Below are 25,302 nucleotides of genomic sequence, written 5' to 3'. Positions count from 1 at the left end.
GTCGTGGATAGTACGCCCACACTGAATGCTTCGGGATTGCACGTAGGCTGGATCGTTCAGTCGTTATCATCGTAGAAGTGACCGTAACGTAGGGTGGAGCGAGGAAAGATGTGGCCTTATGGTACCAGCTGAGCAGCCGTAATCACATGTAGCGTGAGACAGCACTCCCACAAGAGATGCTGTGGTAACGAGAGCTCGCTGTATCAGTTACTCTCTACTCCCTCTTCATCTCTTCCTCCTCTACATGCAGTGCAGGCTGATGTTGATGATTAGACTCGCCACCTGACAAAACCTCACTGTTTTATCTGTCCGGTGGGAAATTTAGGCACGCACATACAGCTGTTTGAATACATCAATATTTCATTTTAAAAAGGACTTACATTTTTAATTAACGTGAACGACATACCATAGCAAACGGGGCCGCAAACGGTTTAGCATTTCACGTTTCATGCCAGCACGCAGTATTTTTCATTGTCTGTTGTGTGTGTCACATCCCTGCTTGTGACTGCTGCTGCCCATCTGTCAGTTTGTGACAAGTTGCTTTATTTATTTAATTTGTGTGTCAATGTGCTGTCTGCAAAACCTCTCTTATAGCTGACAAATGAATTGAATCCTACTTAATATGACCCACGGTTGTAATAAAGTTAATGAAGTAGGGGAGGCTTTAGAAAACAACTGATAGCTGCTGGTGGATTTGAAAACCAACCGAGGCTCCACGGGAAGGTTAGATTAGCTTTTTAAGTGTCTGCTGATGAAGTCACCAGCCATGGCCACAAAGTATGTCAACACTTGTTTACTGGGTAATGTTTGTTTCAGAGCATTAGACTCATAGCAGGTGAATTGTGAGGCTTGTAGCTTCCTGTGCAGAATGGAAGCAATCATCACCCCCCGGCCCTGATGTGGCGCCTGTCACCCACGATGACATCATGCGTGACGTGAGGTGAGGTGGCCCTGCTGCGTACTGGGCCCGGCCTGCACCACGTGGGGATTCACATGAGCGTTGGTGCTGCCCGCCGGCAGAGGCTGGTGCCTGTTTAGCCGCTGGCTTAAGACCTAGCTGGGTTTGGTTGGCTTCACATTCAGGCTGACTTTAGCAGGGGGACATCGTGAACATTTGAATCGGTGTGGAGATGCGAGCCGTGGCTCCATTTTGTGTGTTCATATTAAAGCTTTTTTTCCAGGCTACTGGCTCTCTTACAGGCGCCTTATTTTGTTTTTGCAGGAGTGGAATACATTTTAAGTTCATTATAAAGCAGCACAGCCGCAGGTTCTTCGGTTAGTGCCTCGGAAATGTCTTATACTCCTCGAGGGTTAATATGCAAATCTGGCTTCTAAATGTTAACTATGTGATAATAAGCTCATTGTTTGTACACTAAGCAAAGCAAAGGATATTTCGGCATCATTGACAACCCGGAGACATTTGTTGCCCGGGTATCGTTTGATTTATGAATGTACCTAAGAACATTGTGAGAGGTCATTTCTCCACGATAGATCCTTTGTGTCTTTCTGTTGTATAAAGCTGGCCTGCCCAACATCGACAAACTACCAGGATTCATTTCTTTTGTTGTGTGTTTTTGATATAAATTGCTTACCTTGCGCAGCAGCTGTGCAAGGTAAGCAATAGATATCACCGGCAAATCCATCTTACGGACCAATGAGTGCTCTTTGAGGAGCCACTGGCCGCTGTGGGCGGGGTTTAGGTGTAAGTGACGACAACAATGGCGGCTCCCGGAGAGGTTGGCACAGATGCTGCGATAGAGTCAGTTATATCAGAACTGGAAAGTATTACTACATTGAAATAAGAGCAGAAAACAACTTTTTTTCTCAATTTCAAATGTTTTTATTTTTATTTCTTGGTCTCCTCCCGACTGGCTCTTCAAAAGTTTGATTGACAGATGGTTCATCCAATCCCCTTTCCCAAACTGTTTCCAATGACTCCTTCTCAGATGGTTCTGTGGAACGAACCATCTGGCGTCTCAGGTTGATAAATTGCATCGCAACATGTTTGAATTCGTAGGTTAAGGATAAGATACGGATGCTTGTCTGTGGAGAAAGGTTTTCCAAATCTAAACTGAAGACGTTTGGTTGTAGAACCTGCAGTTGTTTTCCCTTCAAGGCGACGCTGTACATTCTGATATGCACGGCCCTATTGGGAGTCCTTTTAGTATCACCACTATTAACACTTCTTGATTCGTTTAATCATCTTGGTTATCACTGCAGAGTCACATTCCGTACTTGTTATTTCAAGGTTGAATTCCCTCACCCGTTGTTAATAAGTAGGTGGGCAGCGCTCGGATGGATGCAGAGGCTTGTGTTTCTTCACAAAGGCTAGAAATCGATAAAGAGGCCGCCGGGGCTGAACGAGGACTTCTCACCCACGCAGTCTGGAGTGTTGGCTTGGCAGCCTTCTCGAATGCTGAAACCAACACATAATGTTTACCGAGCGCAGCAGTTTATCCGTCTCCCTTCAGAGGCAGAGCAGCCCTCTGCACAGGACGATCTTTGCAGCAGTCACGCTGTTTTCTTTTTGTGCACACCTCTGCAAAAGAAATGCAGTGATAGCAGATTAGCTTCCACTTCCCTCATTTGGACGATCAAATGCTCTCATTACATTTTCGGCTGTTTCACGTGTCGGCCGCACCGACACTGTGTGTAATGTTGTCTCTGTGTGGAATGCCACTCATAGTCCCCGATAGCCCTCTCCACAGCAGCCTCCCTCGTGCGGCTGTTAATTAGTGCTCCTTGAGTGGTGGTTACTGGGCCCCGGGCACAGACCAGCAACGTCTGAGGCCGGCTTTAATAGACTTCCTAATAAACCGTCACAGCAGACGGACAGAAAGGAAGGGGAAATAAAGCCGGGGCTTACAGCAGGATATGGAACAAATTCTAATCACAATGACTGTCACGATATTTGCTCTGCATATTCAAAATGACACTGTACCACGTTAAACTCCAGTCCGACCACTACTCGTGGCGTTTTACAAGAACTGCAACTCGTGTAGGCTGTTTTTTATTTAAAAGACTGCATACAAGACAGATTTGGAGAAAACCTTTAAATGTTGTCAGTCATTTACTTTTTAAATTGTGTAAACTGAGATGTCTCTGTGAAAATGATAAAGCGAGTACATATTGTAATATTGTAATATTAAATCTATCTTAATCCTGACTCATAGGGACGATTGACCATAAATCACAAGCTGCTCTCCAATGAGACACTTCCTGTTCTGTGTGTTTATTTGTTAACCACAAAGTTGCTTCTACTGTATCCATATGGGGAAGTAGACCTCTGACCGTTTGATAAAGTTTTGTCCATAAATTGAATTCCGAACAGGTTTTAAAATTAGAGTTTGTCCTCCGAGGCTTTGGCATGCTGTGCAGCATTGCGGCGAACTTTGGGGAACTAAGTGAACCCTCTGCTACACCCTGACGTCAGCGCTCAGACACTTTGATAAACACTTGTGCTCAGAAGCTGATACTGCTGTCCACTGAACATAAGTCCACACTGGGCTGAACTTCTTTGAAGCACTCTAACGTCTTCCACTGACTCGGGTTTGTCTGAAGTCATGTCCCATTTCCTGATCCAAATTTACGCCGTGTCACCTGATAAGCGACAGCGTTGTTTACATCGTCTGGAACCTCACGAGCACGTCCTGTCTGTACTGTAAACGGGAGCCCGCCCTAACTCTATTTGCTGTCTGTTGTGTTCAGCCTCTCTGCTGTCATGCTGTCAAAGCACATGATGCCATCGATATATGATCACCTTTAGTGGAGGCATTGGGCGCTTTAAATCCGACAGCAGTCTAATGTTGGTCCTTTGTGAACTCTGCACAGTGCAGTGTTTCTATGTTTAAACTGTGATTATGAGCAGATCATTTTTAGACCATCTCAAACAGGAGGTTGCTCTAATTCTAGCAACTCAGAGATTAGGTGGTTATTCTCTGTATGCGATGGTTCTGCAGTTGTGCTTACACAGTTGTCATGTCTCTGGTTTGGATGCATAGACACTCGGGGCCAGCAATCTAAGGGGCCGTGTCCTCACGGACAATAAAGATGTAAAATTGTAAATAAATACCAGTATTCAAAATGCGTCCGATACAGCCTAAACGGCCGGATCGAGTATCGGCCAGTGCACGGGCTTATGCATCGATAACGTATCACGTTATCATATTGATGATCAGCTCTTTACCCCACTCAGGAACAACACGTGTCACTTTGCTACCCGATCCATACATCCGGCTCGATCGGTACTCGACATATGCAAACTAAACACCATTGTGCGCCCTATCTTTGTGCCCCCTGATAACGCTACATTCTGAACAACAAATTTGCATTGGAATCGGCACGTGGAGCACTAGTTAAAGTTATCTGTTAGCAGCACAGGACTGCTCGGCTAACTGCCGTAAACGGCGATTCCACCGAGTTGCATTGCTGACGTTCAAGCTCCATTCAGTAAAATTGAGTACATTGTAATGATTTGTTAAAATGTAATCTTGTCAAATTTTAGTTTTGGCGAGAAACTTGAAATGTATACAGTTTGAACGAGATGTTTTCACATTAATAGACGTAAGCGAGGGAATTATGACCAGTGCAACTTTCTTTTTTTGTTTTTAATGCACTGGTATCTGATTGGTAGCCTACGAATGAACAACAGTAATAATATAGCCAAACCACTATGAGTCTTTTTTCTTCTGACTCCTTGTGTTGCATGTTCAGATCAGATGCATTGTATTCAGGTGCAGTGGCTCAGTCGCAAAGTTGAAAGCTTCTGCAACCTGAGGTCAACATATTTGGGCTGTATACACTCCAAACAATGAAACCACGGTCAAATTCACCATCTGTAAGTAGAGCTTGTTTACCTCACCTTACTTTGCCTCGAGCTCTCTCGGAGAGAGAGAAAAAAGGCTGTTTGCTGAGTTCACTTGGATCTGGTTTGGATGTTTTCTGAGCCAGCGAGCGAGACCGGGAGGCCTCGACAGGGAAGTTAGACTTGGCAAATTTTTGTGTGATGACTGGACAGCTTTTTGGACTTGGACCAGCTCGAGTGGCATGGCCTCAGAGGGCAGGCATGGTGTGGAATCTCTGACATCAGCTGTGTGTGCATTCAGACGGGTGTTGTCTTACGCTTTACACGAAGCCTTCATCGGGGCTGGAATGTGCATGCTACATGTCTCCCAATGCAAATTTTTGAATCCATTATAGTGATAACAGCATACCTGCTGAAGGAATCTACGGAAACCGTTTTTTGTTTCCTTGTAGGGAGGCTGAGTTATTCCTACTTTTTTTGAATTCCCACTTGTTTGCAGGTTCTCGGTTAGCTCGACACTTCTTACAGTGTAGGCTGAGGCAAGTGGTGAAAGATAATTAATGTCCTTATTTGGAAAGAAGATAACCAGTCCTTGCTGCCGCTGCATCGGCTTCTTTGCTCCACTAAAGACAAAAGCTTTCTTGGATTCACATGAAGAAGCTTCTTTTTTTTTTTTTTGCTAATGGACTTGAAACAGCCCACTAGTTATTATAATTCACATCTCAACGGATGTTCTGTTTTGCCTCTGTGGGTTGTATTGATTTTTATCCAATGACCAGCTCACGAGTATATTTCCTTTTGTCCATGGAAATGGTCACACTCGCATTTATTGCATTGATTTCCAAGATGTAAACCAATAGCAGCTGAAAACGTCGGCCCCCTCCCTCAGGACCGGCCGAGCACATCTGCTCGGCTCGGAGAATTAGTGAGGCAGCAGTTTGCAAACAGAGCAGGGAACTCACGTAATCTTTACATTTAGGGTTCTTTGCTTTTCCTCCTCTATGATTAACATATTAGTTAAAGCGGCTTAATAACATTTATCTTGACATTGAGAAAGGAGGAAGAGCCGTAACCTCTCTCTCTGTGTGCAGTCGCCCGTATAAGCCAGAGGGGGTATTTACAATGCAATGCTCATCATATGCTTTAGCATTATGCAAGCCCTTGGAAGTGAATATGCCTACGTCACACTGTTCTACACGATGCACCCAGTTGCCCTTGAAGACAACCGATGTTGCGGAAAATGGCGAAATTGGCCGAGATATCGCCGGCTTTCTCTTCACGGGCAGAGCAATTTTTCAATGCCATGAAATCTGTGGGTTTGTTTGTCAGCACAACTACAACATTGTCAGTAAAGAAGGCATTGCCCAATCCTGTAGGATTACATTACGCCATACTAAGCGAGGCTTTTACGTTGCGATTCTCTCTGTTGTGCTGTCCAAGGCTGTATTGATTCTTTCTTTTTTCACCCAATTGCATTACATGTCAGGAGGGACTGGCACAACACTATAACAGAGATTCTGTTTTGCCGAGTGCATGCACACAGTTGCCGTTGTGCCGCTCGGTTCAGCTGAGAGGAACTTGGGAAGAACCGGGCGAAGGGTTCGGTTCCCCTCCATTCCTTCAGCCTCCCGTCCAGCTGTAGCTCTCACTGTTATGTAATGAGTCGCTGTCGGTAACCAGATTACTGCACTCTGCAGATAAAGACAGCTGAAGGACAGCCATCGCACCACACCTTTGTTTTTCTTCCTCTTCTGGTTTTCTTAAGCGGCGAGGTATTTATTGTGATTGTTCACAGCGGACCGAGCCCCGGCCGTCCGAGCTTTGACTCACGGAGGAAAGTGGAATTACCGAGGAAGCATTGGCTGCGTTCACGCCCACATGTTTTTATGCATGTCTGTGGTTTTTAAAGGCCATACACTACGCCTGTCGCAGACATTTAGAGCACTTAGGCTGCCAACTCTGATAACATTAGACCGATCGAGACTAATGTGCATCAATCATGTGGAGATTTGTGTCTCTCCCAATTCCCCTCATTGACGTTGATGTTTGAGAGTTTAACAATGTGATACCGGCACATAGTACTTCTTTTATCCGGAGCAAATAACATAGGCTTAACAAATAAACCTGATATGGATCCCATGGATTTGTTTTTCAATGAATTGTGACAAAGATACACACTAAGCAGGACGTTTGTGTTGTTGGAAAGTCAACTTGTCAGTGCTCTCTAGCTAACAAACGATGTAATGTAGACACTATTTCTGAGTTAGCTTACTTTGCCTCATCCGTACGGCAATTTCTAGTTCGTTATTTGGCAACATATGATGCAATATATCTGCAATAAGCTAATAACTGTCCACACATTGGTCCAGCTCTAGCCGTCTGTACTGATTGTTCTTCCAAAGGTTTTGCTTTCCATCTCACCATCAATCCAGACCGGAGGCGGAGCGCCGGGGCCACACTTATCACTCCTGCTGCAGCCGCCACACTGCCCTCCCCTGTTTGCTTACTTTGTGCCCTTTATCTCATTACTCATGTGGGGCTGAGAGGGTGTGTTACATTCGTTGAGATCACAGGAACAATTTCGTTTGTGATTGAACCGAAATAGATATGACACATTTATAGCCGTGGTCGTGCATCACGTCCCGACCATCAAAGGTAATCGGTCGGCCTCGTTGGGTAAAGTTTCTCACCACAAGCTGTGCTGTATGGTGACATAATTGTCTGGCTCGGGGTCATGTTGAAGTACCTTTTCAGGTGTGGTGTACTCCCCAGCTCCTTTCTTTGTAAAGCGAAGCTGATGCTCCACACCATGAACGTAACCCCAGTGAGCCGAACATGAAGTGGCGTATCGTCCACTATAAACACGGGACCTCGTTATCCTCATTCACGGAGACGCGCTGTAGCTGAATCGGCATGTTCTGTAAAAGGCATAACCAGTGCCTTTTGCACGTTGTAGGCTAAAGGGTAGTCTTTCTGTCCTCCACCGTGTGTGTGTCTGTGTGTCTGTTTCTCTTCTTATGTTCCTTATCTTGGTTTGCTGTGAACAGTGGGTTCACAATAATGGCCTCACCCCAGGCTGATAAGCACACATTGAACCAACACCACTAAATCCTGTCTGAGACAAAGAAAACCACAAACAAGACAAGAACTGCTGCTCAGAAGGCTTCACGTCGAGAAATCACAGCGATGTATTCTAAAACAGTTACAAGAAGAAGAAGAGTTACAGCATGATTACAGTAAAGAACATTAGAAATACAAGCGTTTGAGTACGGTAGTTATAACAGCAGGGTAAATTGCGTGTGTGCTAATTTCTTGTGGCTTTCATGTCGTCTAATAATCCGGCTGAATTGACGTTTAGTTTTATTCTAGAAAGAAAACTCCGACATGTGGACTGTGATTCAGACGTCTGGAACCAGACTGGCCTTGATGCAGGTCATATCTAAAAATGTCTTGTTACTGCTTGGTGACATCGCTCCTTAACAATGAGGCCAGTTGTTTTTCTCTTTTTCTCTCCAGCTTGTGTCTTCATCTTTGGGAAGTAATTACCATTTCAAGCCATGTCTTATAGTTTTCATTTTTCTGTTCGGTCAGGCTCGAGAATCAAGCTTTTTGAACTCCCCTGGAAGAAGGATGATTTCTTTAAACTCAAACCGTCCGGGTGTAGATGTAGGTAATAGGCATGGGGACATTTTAAGTCACAATTATCCCGGCCAAAATAATAACTATTCACAATATTATCCCGATATCAACTCTTAAAATGTCACTAAAACATACTGGAATCACTGAACCTTGAATTTTGACAAGAAACTAATATTTGTATTGCTTTATATATTGGACCCGCATATTTTCTGTAATCTAAAATAAGGTAATCATAGCTTAAGGTCCAGCTGCATGAATAAAGAATGTTCTTTCTCAGCCTACATGATAATTCCTGCAGCCTATTTGATTAAGTTAGGCTCCATCTTTCACTTCCCTACCATGATGGCTAGACAGCTCGTGACGATATTCATGGGAATTCAAAACGATCACCAGTTTGTTATCGTGACCCGCGATGAAACCTCAAGCTGTCTCATTCCTAGAAGCTAACCTCTCTGATGTCATGCATTCCATATGAAGAGCATGCAAAATTTGTCCCCTCCTTCTTCTTCCTTCTAAACGCTCCGAGGGCGAGCGGAAAAACAAACTTGTGTCCGCGGTCCCGGCGGTGCGTTGACCCTCTCGGCCCACCGAGGGCTGCCGCGGTGGGCTCTGGTGACCTCTGGTGACCTCTCTGTCTCCCCCGGTGATCCAGGCCATTCTCCCGGCCCACAGCTCAGCACCCACGTGTTGTCAGCAGCTCCTGTTACGTAAGCTCTGCTGCCAGACAAAAGCTCAGCCATCCCAGACACAAATCACTGACTGCCCCACGCTGGCAGCAGCGCTGCTAATGTTAGCCAGTATCACACACACACACACACACACACACACACACACACACACACACACACAGGGGGCTTTCTTATATAGATTTATTCATTTTATGCTGGTTGCCAAATTTTAAATTTTGGCCATCAAATAAGAAAATATACAAATCTTGCTTTAAGAAAAAGCAATTCATGAGCGCTAGTCCCTGTAAACCTTATTTACAAAACGCACACCCCATAATTCGTCTTGTATTTAATAAACTCGATAAACTTGCAGCCTCCCACACCTTCACTGTTGTTCGATGTCCAAACCGCTTTAAACTGTTTTAATGACTACGTTCTGACACGTCCACCATTGTTAAGTCTGTCTTTTGTTTTGATTTAATTCACCCATTTAAAAAAAGTTTCGCAATGTTGGAAGTAAACATAACGAAGACACGTAGCAACAGCCCTCTTTAATAAGGCTTGGCTCATGCAGGTTAATTCTGACTTGCTCATATGCTCTCCGATCTGTTCCAGTACATTAATACATAAATGATAAAAAATGTCCTTTCCACTGTGCGTACAGTCATTTTATGATATTCTGGTGTTACACCAGAGATCTTGTGGGACATGATCGGCGAGGATACTGGTTGTTTTTGAAGGAGAGCCGCGTGACATCAAGCGCACCGCGGTGGGTTCACAGGAATGGCTGCTGTTACCGGCCCAGAGTGACCACAGCCGGCCTTTTGTTGGTCTGTGTTGCTACTCTCACATTTATCACCCTTTTCACGGTGCCTTGTGTTGTCGGTGCCAGTGCTCGTAGTCAATACGCCAAATAACAGTGTTTTCTCACAATAATCAAACCAATAAATGTGAATAAGCAAACAAACATACACACACAGCGCCTTAAAGTCCAGCCAGAGGCGTGATTCTGCCAGTCCAGTAGCCGCACAGATTATCATTGGTGCTGCGTGGTTTTTCCAGCAGAAGTATGACTCCATAATATCTCTTTTACATCTGTAGTGCATTCTGTCGGTTTAGATTGTTGAGGTGAAAGTTGTCGAGTGATGCGGGCCTAAAGGACGTCTTCCTGTTCTCCAGTTTAACGGGTCTGTGTGGCACTCGTGGTGCTCAAAGCGCCGCAGAATATTACATTTGAAAAACTCAACAGCGACGTCTCTTTCCAGAGACCACAACCCTGTACAGCATCATGCCAGTTATACTGTTTAGCAAGGCAGAGGGCGGGACTCTGCATATACAAACACCCCCTCACGCTTCTAGTGGGTCATAAGGGACTATTTTCTCTATGAGTCTACACATAGTTTCTTTCGGAAAATCCTTCTCATTTAAACTTTTTTTTCCTCCCTTCTTTTTGTGAGTGTGATAATAAAGTGGACTGATTCGTGTTGCATCTTCTTTTTGGTACCTATAGCAACACGCTCACTCCAACACACCCCTGGTGCTTTGATGCAGTGCTATTATCGGTCAGAACACGGTCTCACCCACACCTCTGTGTGAGTCTAAGTCTCTTTTGGTACCCCTGTGGTTCGAATGGTTAACTCACCACAGTCCCACGTCCCTTAAGGTGTGTGTGTGTGATCGGTAGACCTGAATATCGCAGAATTGACGAGACTGTTCGGAGACCCTGCAGGGGGAGGCTGCTGAATGCCTGGCTTTGCAGAGAACGCTCTAGAAACGACTCTGCCGGCTGAGAAAAGGCCCTTTTTTATTTTTTTGTGCTGCAGTCTGTTCCTCCCCCTGCGTGCCTTTTTCTTTTGTGGCTGTCACCGTAATAATGATGGCGGAACTGAGGGAGGTAGGAAGAGTGCGAAGCGAGAGAGGATGCGAGGTGTAAGAAGAGTAAACTGGTGACTCATCAGGCGCAGTGGAAAGGAGTTCACTGAGTCAGAGATGAGGCAGGAACATTGGGTGGTGGATGAGCCATGGGACTGATGGGAATAGATGACTGTAGGTAGATGAAACAAGTCAGGCAAACTGGATCAGGCAGTTTAAGAACTTCAAGCCAGCGTGATGACTGGAGCGTTTTGCTATTGTGTGCACAGCAATTTTGCGATTAGAATACCCGGAGAACGTTGTCATTGTTCCTGCGCTGACGAACAATACTTCATTGGAGGCGGTATTTAAAGGCAGCACAATATATTATGCACATCTATAAAACATAATAAGGCTTACAATGTCGAGTAAGAACAGCATACTGTTGCATTTAGCGTTGCAGCCCTAACATGAAGGATGTCCTTCACCTTTTGACCTGCATTGATCAGCAAGATTTACCATGAACCAGATGTTTGAAACAGTCTAAAAAGGATGCCAGCAAAGTGCTGTGGAAGGACAAATATTACAGAACAAGGCTTGAGACGTGTTCCGGATTGAGTGGCTCAAAGTGTGCGTGCGCTCAGAATACCTTTCCTGGTAAAACGGAGGCTTTTATCCTCCGCTTGGACCCAAAGGCGCATCTTTTTGAGCAAGAGCTACTTAGATTCCTGTCTTTCTGTCCGGCCGCGCATCGATTGCCCTCCACATCCTTTGTGTCAACTCAACCGCCCAATCATGCTGACTGTTTCCCCCCCCCCCCCCCCTCTCTCGGTCTTGATAATGTGTCTCTATTGATTTCAGGGCCCGCCTGATGCGGGTCCTTTTAGATCTGCCATGGAAATGTGAAGAGTAAAATCGTCTGATTTGCCTCTTTGAAGGAGTGCTGTTTCCTCGTATCGCACGGCTCCAACTAATTTGACTTTGAGGTCCATTTCCTTACCTGCCCCGTTTGAAATGTATCCTAAATATATAATGTTTCTGTACTTTAATCAACATCTTAAATCACTGTAGATTATGATGATATAATGAGCAAAAATCCAGATTTTGCCGGCACAAAAACAAGCAAATAATGACATTTGATATCAGTTTCTGATATGATTAACCTCCAATCAATTTACAGGGAAAACAGCATTAATCTTGGCTGCTTGTTCTGAACACTCCCCTTGTCTTTCACACGGTGTTTCAGCGCAGACCTTTTATGATCCGATTCTCTGGCTGCAGGAAAACAATCTTGACTGTTCACCGATTCAACAGGTCATATCTGAAGGCGGTAACCGTGCACATTGGTGTCAAGTCCAGATTTTGAAACAGTCATGACTTCTGAATCCGTAACATCTCCACAAAAAACAGGATGACGACAGAAACCACGACCAGCGTCACACGCCTGACAGCAGCTACCCTACACGGGTTGTCGTTTGGCTTTTTAACCGTTTCAATGCAAATCTGAGCAAACAGTTCGTGAGACTTTGTGTACCGAAGCTGTTGTCTTGACTGCGAAAGGTGTCGAGTTCAAAAGCAACCAGACCACGACAGGCTGGCGTTTGAAAAGAGGTTGAGCGGGGTCATTACACCGGTGTGCCTCTCACTCACTCAGCTCACTTCTGATGCGTTTCCCCCTGCAGCTTCAATCTGATTTCATCTGTGTTCTCTTTCCAGGGGAGGCAGGTAGAGTAGCACGAGGCAGAGAGGACTGCGCCTCCTCACCGCCCCGTCAGGGAGTCCGTGTTGTTTTTTGTTTTTTTTTCTGCCCGGATACAACCCGCAACCTGGTGGATTCATGATCACATGACCGTGGATATGGACGCAGTCCTGTCCGACTTTGTCCGTTCCACTGGAGCTGAACCAGGATTGGCCAGAGACCTGCTCGAGGGTGAGTATTTCATTACACCATTACAGTTTCATCTTTCTTCACGAAATCAAGTTAAACAACTTCAGTTTTGTCTTCACCAACTGCATTCAATAAAGTTACGCTTTGATCCACTTTGTTTTTATCCTTTCATTTAGTCTGTGCTGAAGGGGGGGGGGGGAGTTGACAGCTGGTGATCTTCTGAGCCGCCAGATTGACCGCTGTCTCAGTCAGTGTTTCTGGCTTGTTACTGTTAATTAGCCAATCATCCACTAACAGAAGGAAGGTATATCTGGAGTCAACAGGGCTCCTGTTGCCTAGCAGCAACACAAGCTGCTAGATAAGAATATGGGTTAAAAATGTAATTCAACGCAGTGAAAAGCGAAGTAATGTGCCTTCACGTAAGATAAGACGGTTAATAGTTGAATTGGCGCGGGGTAAATATTTAAACTAATTACGTAAGGATCATAAGCATCATTTGCTCGACTTAGAAACGCTGGACCCGGTGGCTCAGACTGACGTTCCTCCCTCTCTCTCGCTCTCTCTCTCTCCCCCCCCCCCCCGTCTGTAGGCAAGAACTGGGATTTCACTGCTGCCCTCAGTGACTTTGAGCAGCTGCGACAGGTGCATGCTGGGAACCTGACGTATTCGTTCGCAGAGGACAGGACGTATCCGCCACTCGAAAAGGAGATGGCCAGGGTAGGGCGGCCTGTACTCCACCGCCAAGATGAGGTGGTGCAAGGTGAGGGACGCCCCACTGGTTCAAAGTGCTGGGCTCACTGTTGTGAAGCAAGCCCCAGACATTAACCAGCAGTAGATCATTTAGTTTGTAAAAATATAGTTAAGTTCACCTTTTCTCTACGTCCTCTGCCATCGTCTTTCAGCAGCTACAGAAAAGCGCCTGTCGAGGGGCATTTCCCACGCCAGTTCCACCATCGTGTCGCTGGCGCGCTCTCACGTCTCAAGCACCGGCGGTAGCAGCACCGAGCCCCTTCTGGACACGCCCCTGTGCACTTTCCAACTACCGGACCTCACCGTGTACCGGGACGACTTCCGCGGCTTCATCGAGAGGGACCTCATTGAGCAGTCCATGATGGTGGCCTTGGAGCATGCTGGTGAGGAGAAGCGATCACAAAGCCATTATGAGATTCTCTGATTTGCATGCTCCACTCTGTAGATACAGAACTACTGCACGTAAAGATTTATAGTGGATTCACATCACTGTAAAGCTTCAACCTTAGCACGTAACAGATACTCCTTTTCATACACAGACATTTTGACATGTGACAGTAGGAAAAGCACAGGTGTAAAGCATTCAATTAATAATGGCTGAATTCCATTCAGCTGCTTAGGTTTCATGGTCCTGGTGCATTCTGGTTCACTGTAGAGCAGAGCCATCATCAGTGTTATTAGCAGCATTAACACCAGTGCTTTTCTTACCTTGACAGGTGAACACGTCTGCTTTTAACCCTCTGAATCCCGAAACCTGCTAGCGGTTTGGAAAAGCATGTTTTCTTCAAACAATCGCCAAAACTACAAAGCCAGAAGCTGTAAAAACATCATAATCGTCAGTTTCATCTTTTTTTTTTCTTTTTTTTTATGATTTATTGCATCGTATCTGTGTTATACTGCTCAAAAGACATTTTTGAGTTCTCTCTACTTGACGAGCCATGATTGTGCTGTTTCCATAGAGGTGCAGGAAAAATCAAGGCCACAGAGAGAAAAATGGCTGCTGCTTGGGGTTCAGAGGGTTCAGTCATATCTACCACATCTTTAAAGTTTGTGGTTTTTACACATTCATATGCGATTAAAGCTAGTGTAATGGGTTTTTAGAAAGAAATAAAGGTTGCATTTGTTGAAATTGTCATTACATCCTGATGGCAATCAATAGATCAAATGCTCTGGCAAAATGAATCAGAGGAAACAATCCGGTATCTGTGGCTGGTGCAGGAATCGAATCAACCCGTCCAATCATTTCTGGCCGAATGAAATGATTGGACGGGCTACCTGCCCGCCTACCTGTGCCTATTCAGCCCGTGGACTCATTGCTCGTCTCCGGCGTCTTCCACAAGCTGTCAACTTGACAGCTGTGAGTTCAGACAAGAGTGATGTTTGTTGTGAACGTTCATAATACTGATTTTGGAGGGAGGCCTGAAGGGACGGGCTGTCAGCGCTGCCGACTTTACCGCCCGATGCTCTTGGAGCTAACGCTGGGCTTCTTTTTTCCCGTTGGATCATTTAAAAAATCGAATACTCTCGGTGGCTTCTCCAATGTTAACCTACCCAAGTGTTAAATTGAAAAGCAGAGAATCATTTATTTTATTGATAAAACATATCAATTGACTTCTGACATAAAAACAAAACTGTGCTCTATATTCTATCACTGAGTTGTGGAACGTCCTATTTTCCAGCATGAAAGTGTATTTTTATTACAAATATTATCTTCTTTTCTCTATTGGATAAGAACCACAGCAACTGTTTTGGATTAATGAAGCGCCATATTTGTACTACAAACAGGTGAGTGAAGCTTTTCCCCCCCTCTATGCCTGCAGGGCGACTGAACTGGTGGATTAAAGTGGTTTCGAACTGTCAGAATCTGCTGCCTCTGGCAACAAGTGGAGACGGAAATTGCCTGTTACACGCCGCCTCGCTCGGTGAGTATCGCAGACCTTTCAAACAAGACCCCGATACCGTGCCGGTTCACACACCATTAGCATTCATTGAGAGAGCTTCACTGTTGGTTTACGCACTAATTGCATTTTGCAATGTTGCAGTGCACTTAGTCTTTGTGGCCCACTTAGGAAATGAATAATGTCCTAACTAATGTGCAGGCATTGTTAAAGCCCCCTTTGTGCTCCTGGGTCGTAGATGGTAAAGTCATATTAATGTGCTTAACCTCTGCTTTTGAAAAACGACACTCACAGGTTGAAGGCAAAAGCTGGCTAGAAGTTCATCTTTTCATTGGTTTACAGTTAGTTTTGGTCTTTCAGTGAGTTGATTTGTGTCTTTCAAACATGCTTTCTAATGCAGGTATGTGGGGCTTTCATGACCGGGACCTGATGCTACGGAAGTCCCTGTATGCGCTGATGGATCACGGGTTGGAGCGAGAGGCACTGAAGCGCAGGTGGAGGTGGCAGCAGACCCAGCAGAACAAAGAGGTCTGTTGTAGAGCTGCACATTTCTCTCGGTCAATTTTGTAATGCCTTTATGGGGGGGGGGTAGTCTAAAGCATGGAGAAGCTCGTGAACTTCACAATGTTGCTTGTTTGACTCATTTGACCAGGGGGGGGATATACAGGGACAATGGACAAGTGAAGGCCTTCACACGCTTCCTATACCGGCCTGTCCGCCGGCAGCTGCTCGCACTTCTGCAAAAGAACATTTGAAATGCCAAATGCACACAGCTCACTATTGTTCATTCGATTTCTGCATTGCATGCAAGCCTGTGCTCTTTCAAAACACAGTGGCAACAGCAAACAATGCCAGAGACGGGCAGGGCAACTTCAAGTTATTTCAATTGGATGTCTATAATAACCACAGCCTAGATTTAAGGGCAAATACTGGGTCATTTGGTATACTACCACGAAGTAGCAACCAGGTGCCATCTAAGAGGAAGCTAACAAAACAAAAAAACGGCAGACATGGCGCCGAACAACGCAACTAAAGTGAGGCAAAATGGCACGCGTACAAAGCTCTTTCTAAAACAAGAGCGACTCTGTGGTTGGCTTTCACCCGCTGCTGAGCGCCTTGTCGGGGGGGCGTGTGCTTCAGGTGTCGTTGAGCCAGGGAGGAGGAGCCATTAATGCAGTAAATTCTACCTCCACAAAGTTTGGAGTGTTCAGTTATTGTCGACATCGTCAGAAATGTCATCATGCAGAAACCTGCGGCCGGTCACGCGGGGAAAAGTTTTTAGAAGGGCTTGGGGAAAAAAAAGTGTGTGGGTGTGTGTGTGTGTGTGTGTGTTGTTGGGATCTAAAGGAGCGTGTTTGGTTATCAGCATTTAAGAAACTGAATTCTTGACATCAATAGAATTATTGATGTATGTAACAATTATTAATGATTATTAATATAAACGGGGCACCACCCTGCGAACAGGGACCAATAACCAAACGATAAAACTAAGTCTCATAATTAGTAGTCACTCATAATGTCAATAGTCTGCGTATGACTACACATTCAGTGACAGTGAAGGTTTTTAAGTTCGAGCACAGGCTACTACATACAGTCTTATCAAATACATATGCACAAGTAATCACAGACGACTGCTCCTTAAAGTATAACAGAGTTTATTAAATCAAAATAATAAATGATCAGATCAATTAATATTGCAACCAACAAACGTTATCATACAATTTTATATGCCTAAACTAAAGAATGAATAAAATGGATGAGGGTGTATGTCTGTGTGTGTGTGTGTATGTGTGTGTGTGTGTGGGTCTGTGGGTGAACAGGAAGGAGTCTTACAGCTACAGCTAGACTACAAAGATGGCGGCGTCGAGTGACGCTGGCCGAAAGGGGAGGGGCCTTAAGAACTACAGCTAGAAACTACAAAGATGGCAGAGTCGAGTGACCCGGACAAAATGGCAGAATGGGGCTGCTGTACGTAATTCACGTGTGCCGATGCAGCACGTGTGTGAGGCTCGTTTGAACGAGGTTCCCCAGGGGTAGAGCTAGGAGCTGTGTGTGTGTGTGTTACGTGAGAGGAGGAAAGAGAAAAAGGAGCGAGAACTCGAAGTGAATCACGCTTCGGCGTGCGATGTGGTAGGGAGCCTGCTTGCTGGTTCTATCATGCATGAATATACCGCTGTCGTCTTTGAACTGCCGGTAACTTATGCCGTGATAAACCACGCACCTCAGCTCACTCACCGAGTCGAGTTAATGAAAAGAGAACTTCCACACGGAGTGGAAGACAATGAATGAAAATAAATCAAATAAATCCCAAGCAAACAGTCACAGTTAATACACGAATACAGCGGAACTTCTCTGTTACGTAATGATTGCGCAATATCTCGATATCACGCGGCAGTAACTTAAACACACAAAAACACGGGAATATCAACATATAAATGAATGGCCTGAATTAAACTTAAGTTAATTTAAGCTAAGCTATGCCCAAATGCCAAGAACCTTACTTGTAGATGCTTCGTTGCAACGTGGAAGTGTTCGTGGCAAAGCTGTCCTTTTTCTTCGAGAGGAAGGGGGGGGGGGCAGGCTGCTTGCAGCGCGGCTGGTAGCGGGCGCTGTGTGTCGCACGGCTTTTGCTGGTGCGGCTTCGGTCCGTTGGCGTGGCTCTGGAGCAAACGCAGGTCCGATCTGTACTCGCTGCAGGGAGGACAGTTAACTTCGGATGAGACGACGCGTCTGCGCGTCTTACCGGGAATCCTCGGTCACGAGAGGAGCGAGGCTTCGTCGGGCTCCTCTGTGCCGGTTTGTGCACAAAAGAAAAAGAAACAAAAAGCGGAGCACGGATCGCTGATGCAGATTCGTTATCGCGGGCTGTTTCGAGCCGTACTCAAAGTGGAACACTGTCGTTTCGTCCAGCGAAATGGCGTGTGACCTGTCAGGGTTTGAGGGTTTGAGGGCCGTTGTTTCCTCGTGGCCTCGTGCGTGCTGGAGGGGGGAGGAGAGGCCGAGGTGTCTTCATGCGTCCAGGACGAAGGTCCGGGTGAAGAGCGGTTGCGTGCTCCCTAACTCAACCGAGGTCGATTGGAAAAGCTTTGAGTTGGGGGAAGCAGATAGTTTTATAGAACATCGGCTGAACCACAGGGGTCCTGGGGTCTCTTGGCCTTCGGCCAATGAGACTGCAGCGGTTACCATGGTTTTTTGGGGGGGGGGAGGGGGAATTCACACCTGAGTGTGAAATTTCGCTCCAGAGGAGGCTTGTTCTCATCAAACTACAAGTCAGGATGAGACCTGTGCTTGAAACAGTGAAGGCCTGATTCTATTTGTCCACAGCACATGTTTAAGCCATATATCAGACCCCAACAGTGTGTAGGCACTACAACTGCTGTAACAACAAAACGTTTAAAAGTTGGCACAGCAGGATTTAAATGTCAAAACGTCGACACCGATTTTACTTCTCTTGGTGAAGAACCTTCCACCTCTTAGGTGGGTAACATCAGTTGCTCGTACAAATACAAAGTGGTTTTCAGATTGTTTTATCCTTATCATTGCTCTACTGCTTAACTGTATTATCTGTAAGTGCCAGTATCTCCACCTTCTATCGCTGCTCTTCATCAGAGCTGCAGAAAATGAAAGTTTGAGTCGTGTACGCACTGCGCTTCACTAGAACACTCTTCAAAGGCTTTTTTTTTTATTTTGACAGACTACAATGACTCTTCTTCCAAAGAAAGCAAGCGTAGCAGCACACACCAAGTATGTTTTCCAAAGCGGTCGCGGACAGTGTGCAGACACCCGCAGATGAGATGCCACACGAATGGCTGCCTAATGTTCTGCCATGATTCAACAGCCACAGCGGTGTCCTGAAGCAAATCACGACAAACCAAAAGTGCTCGAGTGGAGCTGCAAAGTGGGCAGCGGTGGAGGACTGTGGCTGCACTCGGATGCGTTTTTCTTGTCTGAATAGATAGATTGACAGATGTAAACTTTATTCATCCCCAGGGGGAAATTCATTTGTAGCAGCAGCAATTTACAGAGTAAAATAAAATATAACATGGAATGCACAATATCTACAGGACAATAAAATACCAGAGCAGATATTGAATTGAAGGAATAGATTAATAAAAAAAAATAAGTGAGAATAGAAATGCACAGTATATACCATGAACAGCCGTGTAGCGTTGTAGTCATGTGAAGGACGACGATCTGGCCCGAGGTGTTTCGTTATAAAGTCTCATGGCAGTGGGCAGGAATGTTTGTCTGAATCTGTCCTTGTGACAGCGAATGTGCCGTGTAGGTGAACAGGGACATTGATTCTGAGCGGAAAAACATATAACTGTCCATATATGGAGATTAAAACATGATATTGGTGAGGGTTCTGTTGCTGCCGTGTAACCGACACGGGGGATTTGCAAAGGCGCTTGTTCAATTTATTTTCCTCAATTGTCAGAATGTAACCTTGTGGTAAGATGCCATAACGTCAGTGCATGCTTTTGTGACATTTGACACGCCCTCTCTAAATGGCAAATGTGTGTGTGTGTGTGTGTGTGTGTGTGTCCTTCCTTTCTCCTCAGTCCGGTCTGGTGTACACGGAGGAGGAGTGGCAGAAAGAGTGGAATGAACTGTTGAAGCTCGCCTCCAGTGAGCCCAGAATACACTACAGCACCAACGGCACCAACGGGTAAGGTCTGGCCCGGACAATGCGGGGACTGTTAGCCCAACGCACACTTAGTCACTCACTCATGTTTTTATTCATGAACAAAACAACGGCGCTCACAGTCACAACTGAGTGGCTGGCCCTCATTTCAGTCAATCTGCTGTTTATTGTAACGGGGCCTAAGTTCAAAGGGTTAGACATACTGACAGCGCTCCACAATACCAACTCTTACTTTCAGGCTGGTTTCGCCTTCATGAATTTTGAGTTTGTGGCCCAACAAGTCTCCCGTTTACGTTCTTTTGTTATTATTAGTCATAAGGAATCCATTACAATCCACCCAAACTTTGATTTTGTCTGGTTTTGCGGCAGTATAAACAACTGCGTCTCTGTTGTCTTCAGGGCGGAGTCCTCAGACGAACCGGTGTACGAGAGCTTGGAGGAGTTTCACGTCTTTGTCTTGGCCCACGTCCTCAGGAGACCCATAGTGGTGGTGGCCGACACCATGCTGAGGGACTCTGGAGGAGAGGGTAAATATGCCTGAGTGCATTTTTTTTTATCACATAACTCATCCTCATTGTACCTAGAATTTTAAATAAAAAAGTTTTGATGAAGTTGTCAGTGGCTATTGATTGGCCAATGCCGTAAACACCACCCATCTGTTATCTGAAGCAGGGTAAAACCAACAATGTGAACTCGTAACACACTCGTAATTTGTCTGAAACGTGGAAGTAGATATAAATAAACCTCCAACAAGTGAAATACAGGTTTGATTTGTTGACAGAGGGGGAAAGCTCATTTAAAAAATTTGGCTCAAATCCTCCCGGTGTGCCGTATCGCCAGGAAACAGTGCTGAGGTCGTCTTTTTTTCTTTTCTTTTTTTTAAATGTTTAATGTCCTTGATTTTCTTTCCCAGCCTTTGCTCCCATCCCGTTCGGAGGCATCTACCTACCGCTGGAAGTGCCAGCTGCCAAGTGCCATCGCTCGCCCCTGGTGCTGGCATACGACCAGGCGCACTTCTCTGCCCTGGTCTCCATGGAGCAGAGGGACAGTTCCAAAGACCAAGGTAATGCTCTGCAGCATTCGTCTTCATCAACATCTCAATATTGTTTTGTTTTTTTTGCAGCCTCCTAGTAAGCTGTTGACATTTGAAATCATCAATGTGGGTGTAACACTTTTACATAAATTGCTCCTGTGCGTAAGGTTTAGAACTAGAGTTTTCTGACTTTACATCGCACTTGAACCCTCTTTACAGCTCGGTGCCTTTGCTTGGTGGGTCAGTCTTTTTTTTTAATATTGACCTTAGTGGTTTATTTAAGAATGGTGACTAATAGCCTTTGGGCTTTTGGGTATATCCAGTGATCTCTCCAGCTCAACACCAAGCAAGCAAATGACCTTCCAGTGTTGAAGTTGAATGATAGTTTGATGAAAGTTCGACCAATAAAGTCACAGATCTGTCGTTATAAAAAACAATACTGTCTTGCAATGTAATATACTCCAAATGACTGTCTAAGTGCTGTTTCTTACGTTTCCACCAGTAGTAAGTTTGTGCACAAATTACAAGTGTATCCTCAAAAGTCAAGACATTGCCCAGACAATGAATTGTTTACCAGTCTAAAAATATCCAAAGACAACATCGGTCGCACGCCGCAGACTAAATGCTAAAATAGAAAGTGAAAGAATTTATTGCACTCACAAGTATTTCGGTCTGCAGACAATCCAGAGGGCTGGATCCAAACGCTTTTTCTAAGAATACTTTCTCTCACCCCCCCCCCCCCCATCTCTACCAGCAGTTGTGATCCCTCTCACTGACTCGGAGCACAAAATGCTGCCTCTGCACTTTGCTGTGGATCCTGGGAAAGATTGGGAGTGGGGCAAGGATGACACAGACAACGTGATGCTAGCAAGGTATGGCCTCCTTCTAAAAACAGCTCTTACGCATCTCAAACGTATTCATTTTTGCCTTTTTACAAGCGTATTTGTCAGAGGTGCAAATGACAGATGTGTACGCCCTCATAGACGGCTGTCCCTTTAGCACCGAGTGTCGGTGCGTAGGGATTGACCCCTGACTCCAGATTAGCACACTCGGTGCCAGTGACAATAAGATTAGCTCTTAATACTTTCTATGAATGGAACAGGGGAAGGAGCACCAAAATAGCAGCTGGGTAAAAATAACCGTCCACCTTACGCACGTCACTCGATGCCACTGTGGATGTCTTGTGCAGGTGGAATGGTGGACAGAGATGATGTTACACAAGTGGCAGAGGATATTGTTTGGAAAGGGTCATTGAGTTAAAAGGCTAGTGCACGAGAATGCACAGCGAGATGCTGTTAGTGCATTTGCTATTTAGAGCCAGATTCCCATTGACTGTTGAGCAGCAGCACACAAATCATAGTCAACGGTAGCTGTCAAGTTAGCTATCGTCACCATTATCCCAGAGAACAGCTGAGCTTATTTAAAACTGACTCAACTCTTCTGTAAAATGATTTCTTGTAGTATGTTTCTCTTGTTGCCTTCCTCTGCATATCTGGTGCACATTTCCCTCTGGTACCATGGATCATAATCTATCTCCTGACTGTTGTCCAATACTGTCTAACAGCGATAACATTATAGACAACATCATCAACTTCCGAAAACATTAATTACATTTCCTGGAGCTCCGTGTTGGTCTCCTCTGACCAAGCTGTGACTCATTTCTCTCTCTGTCTCTTTCACCCAGTGTGGCTCTCTCTTTGGAGGCCAAGCTCCAGATGCTACACAGCTACATGACGGTCACCTGGCTGCCGCTGCCCTGTGAGGTAAAGATGAAAGTCCACGCGTTCATCCAGAGCCACGGTTGCTCCTCTACAGCAGGGAGGTTTAGAAAGCCGGCTCAAGACATCAGGATCCACCGTAACTTTGACCGGACAACCTGGTTTTACCCAAACTGCTTTTGCAATGTGATGACATTTTGGACAGACATGGATGTAAACTGCAACATGACAGGGTTGGCAGAGGCATACGTGGGAGTTATTCTCATTTCCCTCCTCCATCAGACCAGCTGTTCCCTGACTGCTGTACAAATCTTATATTAAAAACAAACGACACTGGGTCATTCAGGTCATGAAGTCACACCGCACAAACACTGGGACAAAGCTCTTCTTGTGTGCCGCGCGCTGAGAGCAGGGAGCCTGAAAGGACTAGTTTATAGCAGCTTGATGGTTAAGCTGCAGGGACTGGCCACAGGAAACAGGAAACCCTGTATTAAACCATAATTTAAGGGGATTGTTCAGATTAGAAATGCTACCGGAGGATGGCTGTGTGGTGGGAATTGTTGTTGACCGATTGGGCATTCTGTAACCGCTTCTTGTTTGACATGAGAATAGTGCGTCATCGTGGATCCAGCATTGCTAATTTTAGAACTTCCGTAACATGTTTGTAGATATGAAAAGGCATTTGGAAAGTGAGTCTTTTTTTTGCGTTGGTCTGCAAAAAACAACTCTCTGACTCACTCTTTTCACATTCCTTTTTCCGCCATTACCTAAGGGACAGCTAGAGTACTGTACTGCTAGAGTTTAGCCAGAATGTGACTTTCCTTTTTTTTCACATTTCTTATGAAAGTTATATTTTTCATTGTGACAGTATTTTTCCACCAGCTTGTGTTTCTGCTTTTGTTTCCTTGCAGCAAGCGCCTCTGGCCCAGCCAGAGTCTCCCACAGCATCAGCAGGAGAGGATGCCCGAACGCCTCCTGACTCCGGAGAGTCGGATAAAGAGTCAGTCAGCAGCAGCTCCAATGGCAACGGAGACGCAACAACGGGATCAACGGTCAATGGAGGTGGGTCCTTGGCCAAGAACAGCTCGTCTTCCTCATCTAGTTCCTCCAGCAGTGGATCGGCCGGGGCGGGAACGGGAACAGCGGGGAAGGACAAAACCAAGAAGGAGAAAGACAAGGACAAGGATAAAGACAAAAAGAGGGCGGACTCTGTGGCCAATAAGCTTGGCAGTTTTGGCAAAAGCCTGGGCAGCAAGCTGAAGAAGAACGTGGGCGGACTGATGACGGGAAAGAACGCTGCAGCTGGAGGTGCCAAGCAGGAGGGCGTGGAGAAGAAGAAGGGCTCGTTTAGGGGGAGGAAGGGCAGCAAGGATGGCTCGCCTTCAGCCCAGGCCTCAGAGGATTCTGGGAAAGGCTCCCCCTCCTCAGGTAGCGAGCGCCTTAACGGAACCGGGAGCAGCATGAGCAGCAGTGGTGGGAGCAGTACTGAGAACGAGAACTACAAGTACGGTGCCGACGTCAAGGTGAGCCTGGGCATCCTGCGAGCCGCCATGCAAGGCGAGAGGAAATTAATCTTCGCCAGCCTCCTCACGACCAGCAACCGGCAGCCCTTCCAGGAGGAGATGATCCAGCGGTACCTCACTGACGCAGAGGAGCGCTTTCGTTCCGAGCAAGAGCAGCAGCGGCGTGACGCGGAGAGGAAGGGCGTCACCAATGGCATCCAGCCACCTAAGAAGGAGACGGTCGCCGGAACAGAGCTGACCTACCGGCCTTATGAGGCCAAAGAGGAGGCGTCGGAGAACTCGTCACCTTCCTTCAACCAGCTCAAGGCCTCTCCTTTGACCACCTCTATGTACTCTGGTGTCGTGCCCATCCCCCGGCCCTCCTTCATCGACCAGACTCCTGTCGCAGCCCCCCTCACCCAGCACCTTCATATGCACGGCTACATGGATACCCGGCGCCAGCTGGCCGGCGGTTCCCCTGCGACCTCCTACCCCGGCCTCCCCTCTTACGCCACCCTTCCCCGGCACTGCCCCACAACGCAGGGTCCCTCCCATCCCCAGTTCAATAACTCGCAAGGCCCCGCCTCCCTGAGTCCCTCTCGCCTCGTGCCCTCGTACCCCCCTGAGTTCGACCCACCGGACTACCCCGGGTCGGAGCCTGCGGGGGGGAGTTACACCAACGGCTTCCGGGACATGCGCTCCAACTTAGACTCTCGGAGCGGGCAGCCCCCGGTCAGACACTACTCGCTGGGCAGTGCCGGCGGTTTGGCCAACCTGCAGTCCACCCGCTGTCGGACACCCAACTGCACCTACTACGGACACCCCGAGACGGGCAACTACTGCTCCTACTGCTACCGGGAAGAGCTGAAGAAGAGAGAGCCAGAGCTAGCCATCCACAGGTTCTGA

The 25,302-nt window shown here is 46.2% G+C and overlaps 1 protein-coding gene across 1 annotated transcript in view; it reads left to right on the top strand.

Annotated features, from left to right (window-relative positions):
- The window catches only part of otud7b (OTU deubiquitinase 7B), a gene marked incomplete at its 3' end in the record, with an annotated part of 28,328 nt that extends 3,026 nt beyond the window's left edge, over positions 1–25,302 (top strand). The window contains exons 2-12 of the mRNA XM_079275987.1: positions 12,679–12,892; positions 13,440–13,610; positions 13,753–13,983; positions 15,421–15,522; positions 15,899–16,026; positions 20,061–20,167; positions 20,543–20,670; positions 21,057–21,206; positions 21,931–22,048; positions 22,861–22,939; positions 23,806–25,302. Of these exons, the coding sequence (XP_079132113.1) occupies positions 12,808–12,892; positions 13,440–13,610; positions 13,753–13,983; positions 15,421–15,522; positions 15,899–16,026; positions 20,061–20,167; positions 20,543–20,670; positions 21,057–21,206; positions 21,931–22,048; positions 22,861–22,939; positions 23,806–25,302 (2,796 nt within the window). The 5' untranslated portion in view covers positions 12,679–12,807. The remainder of the gene's footprint in view (positions 1–12,678; positions 12,893–13,439; positions 13,611–13,752; positions 13,984–15,420; positions 15,523–15,898; positions 16,027–20,060; positions 20,168–20,542; positions 20,671–21,056; positions 21,207–21,930; positions 22,049–22,860; positions 22,940–23,805) is intronic.

The sequence above is a fragment of the Melanostigma gelatinosum genome (genome assembly GCF_949748355.1).
Source record: "Melanostigma gelatinosum genome assembly, chromosome: 9".
In the NCBI taxonomy this organism is placed as follows: domain Eukaryota; kingdom Metazoa; phylum Chordata; class Actinopteri; order Perciformes; family Zoarcidae; genus Melanostigma; species Melanostigma gelatinosum.
The sequence above is the reverse complement of the archived record's forward strand: the minus strand, read 5'-3'. Positions and strand labels throughout refer to the sequence as shown.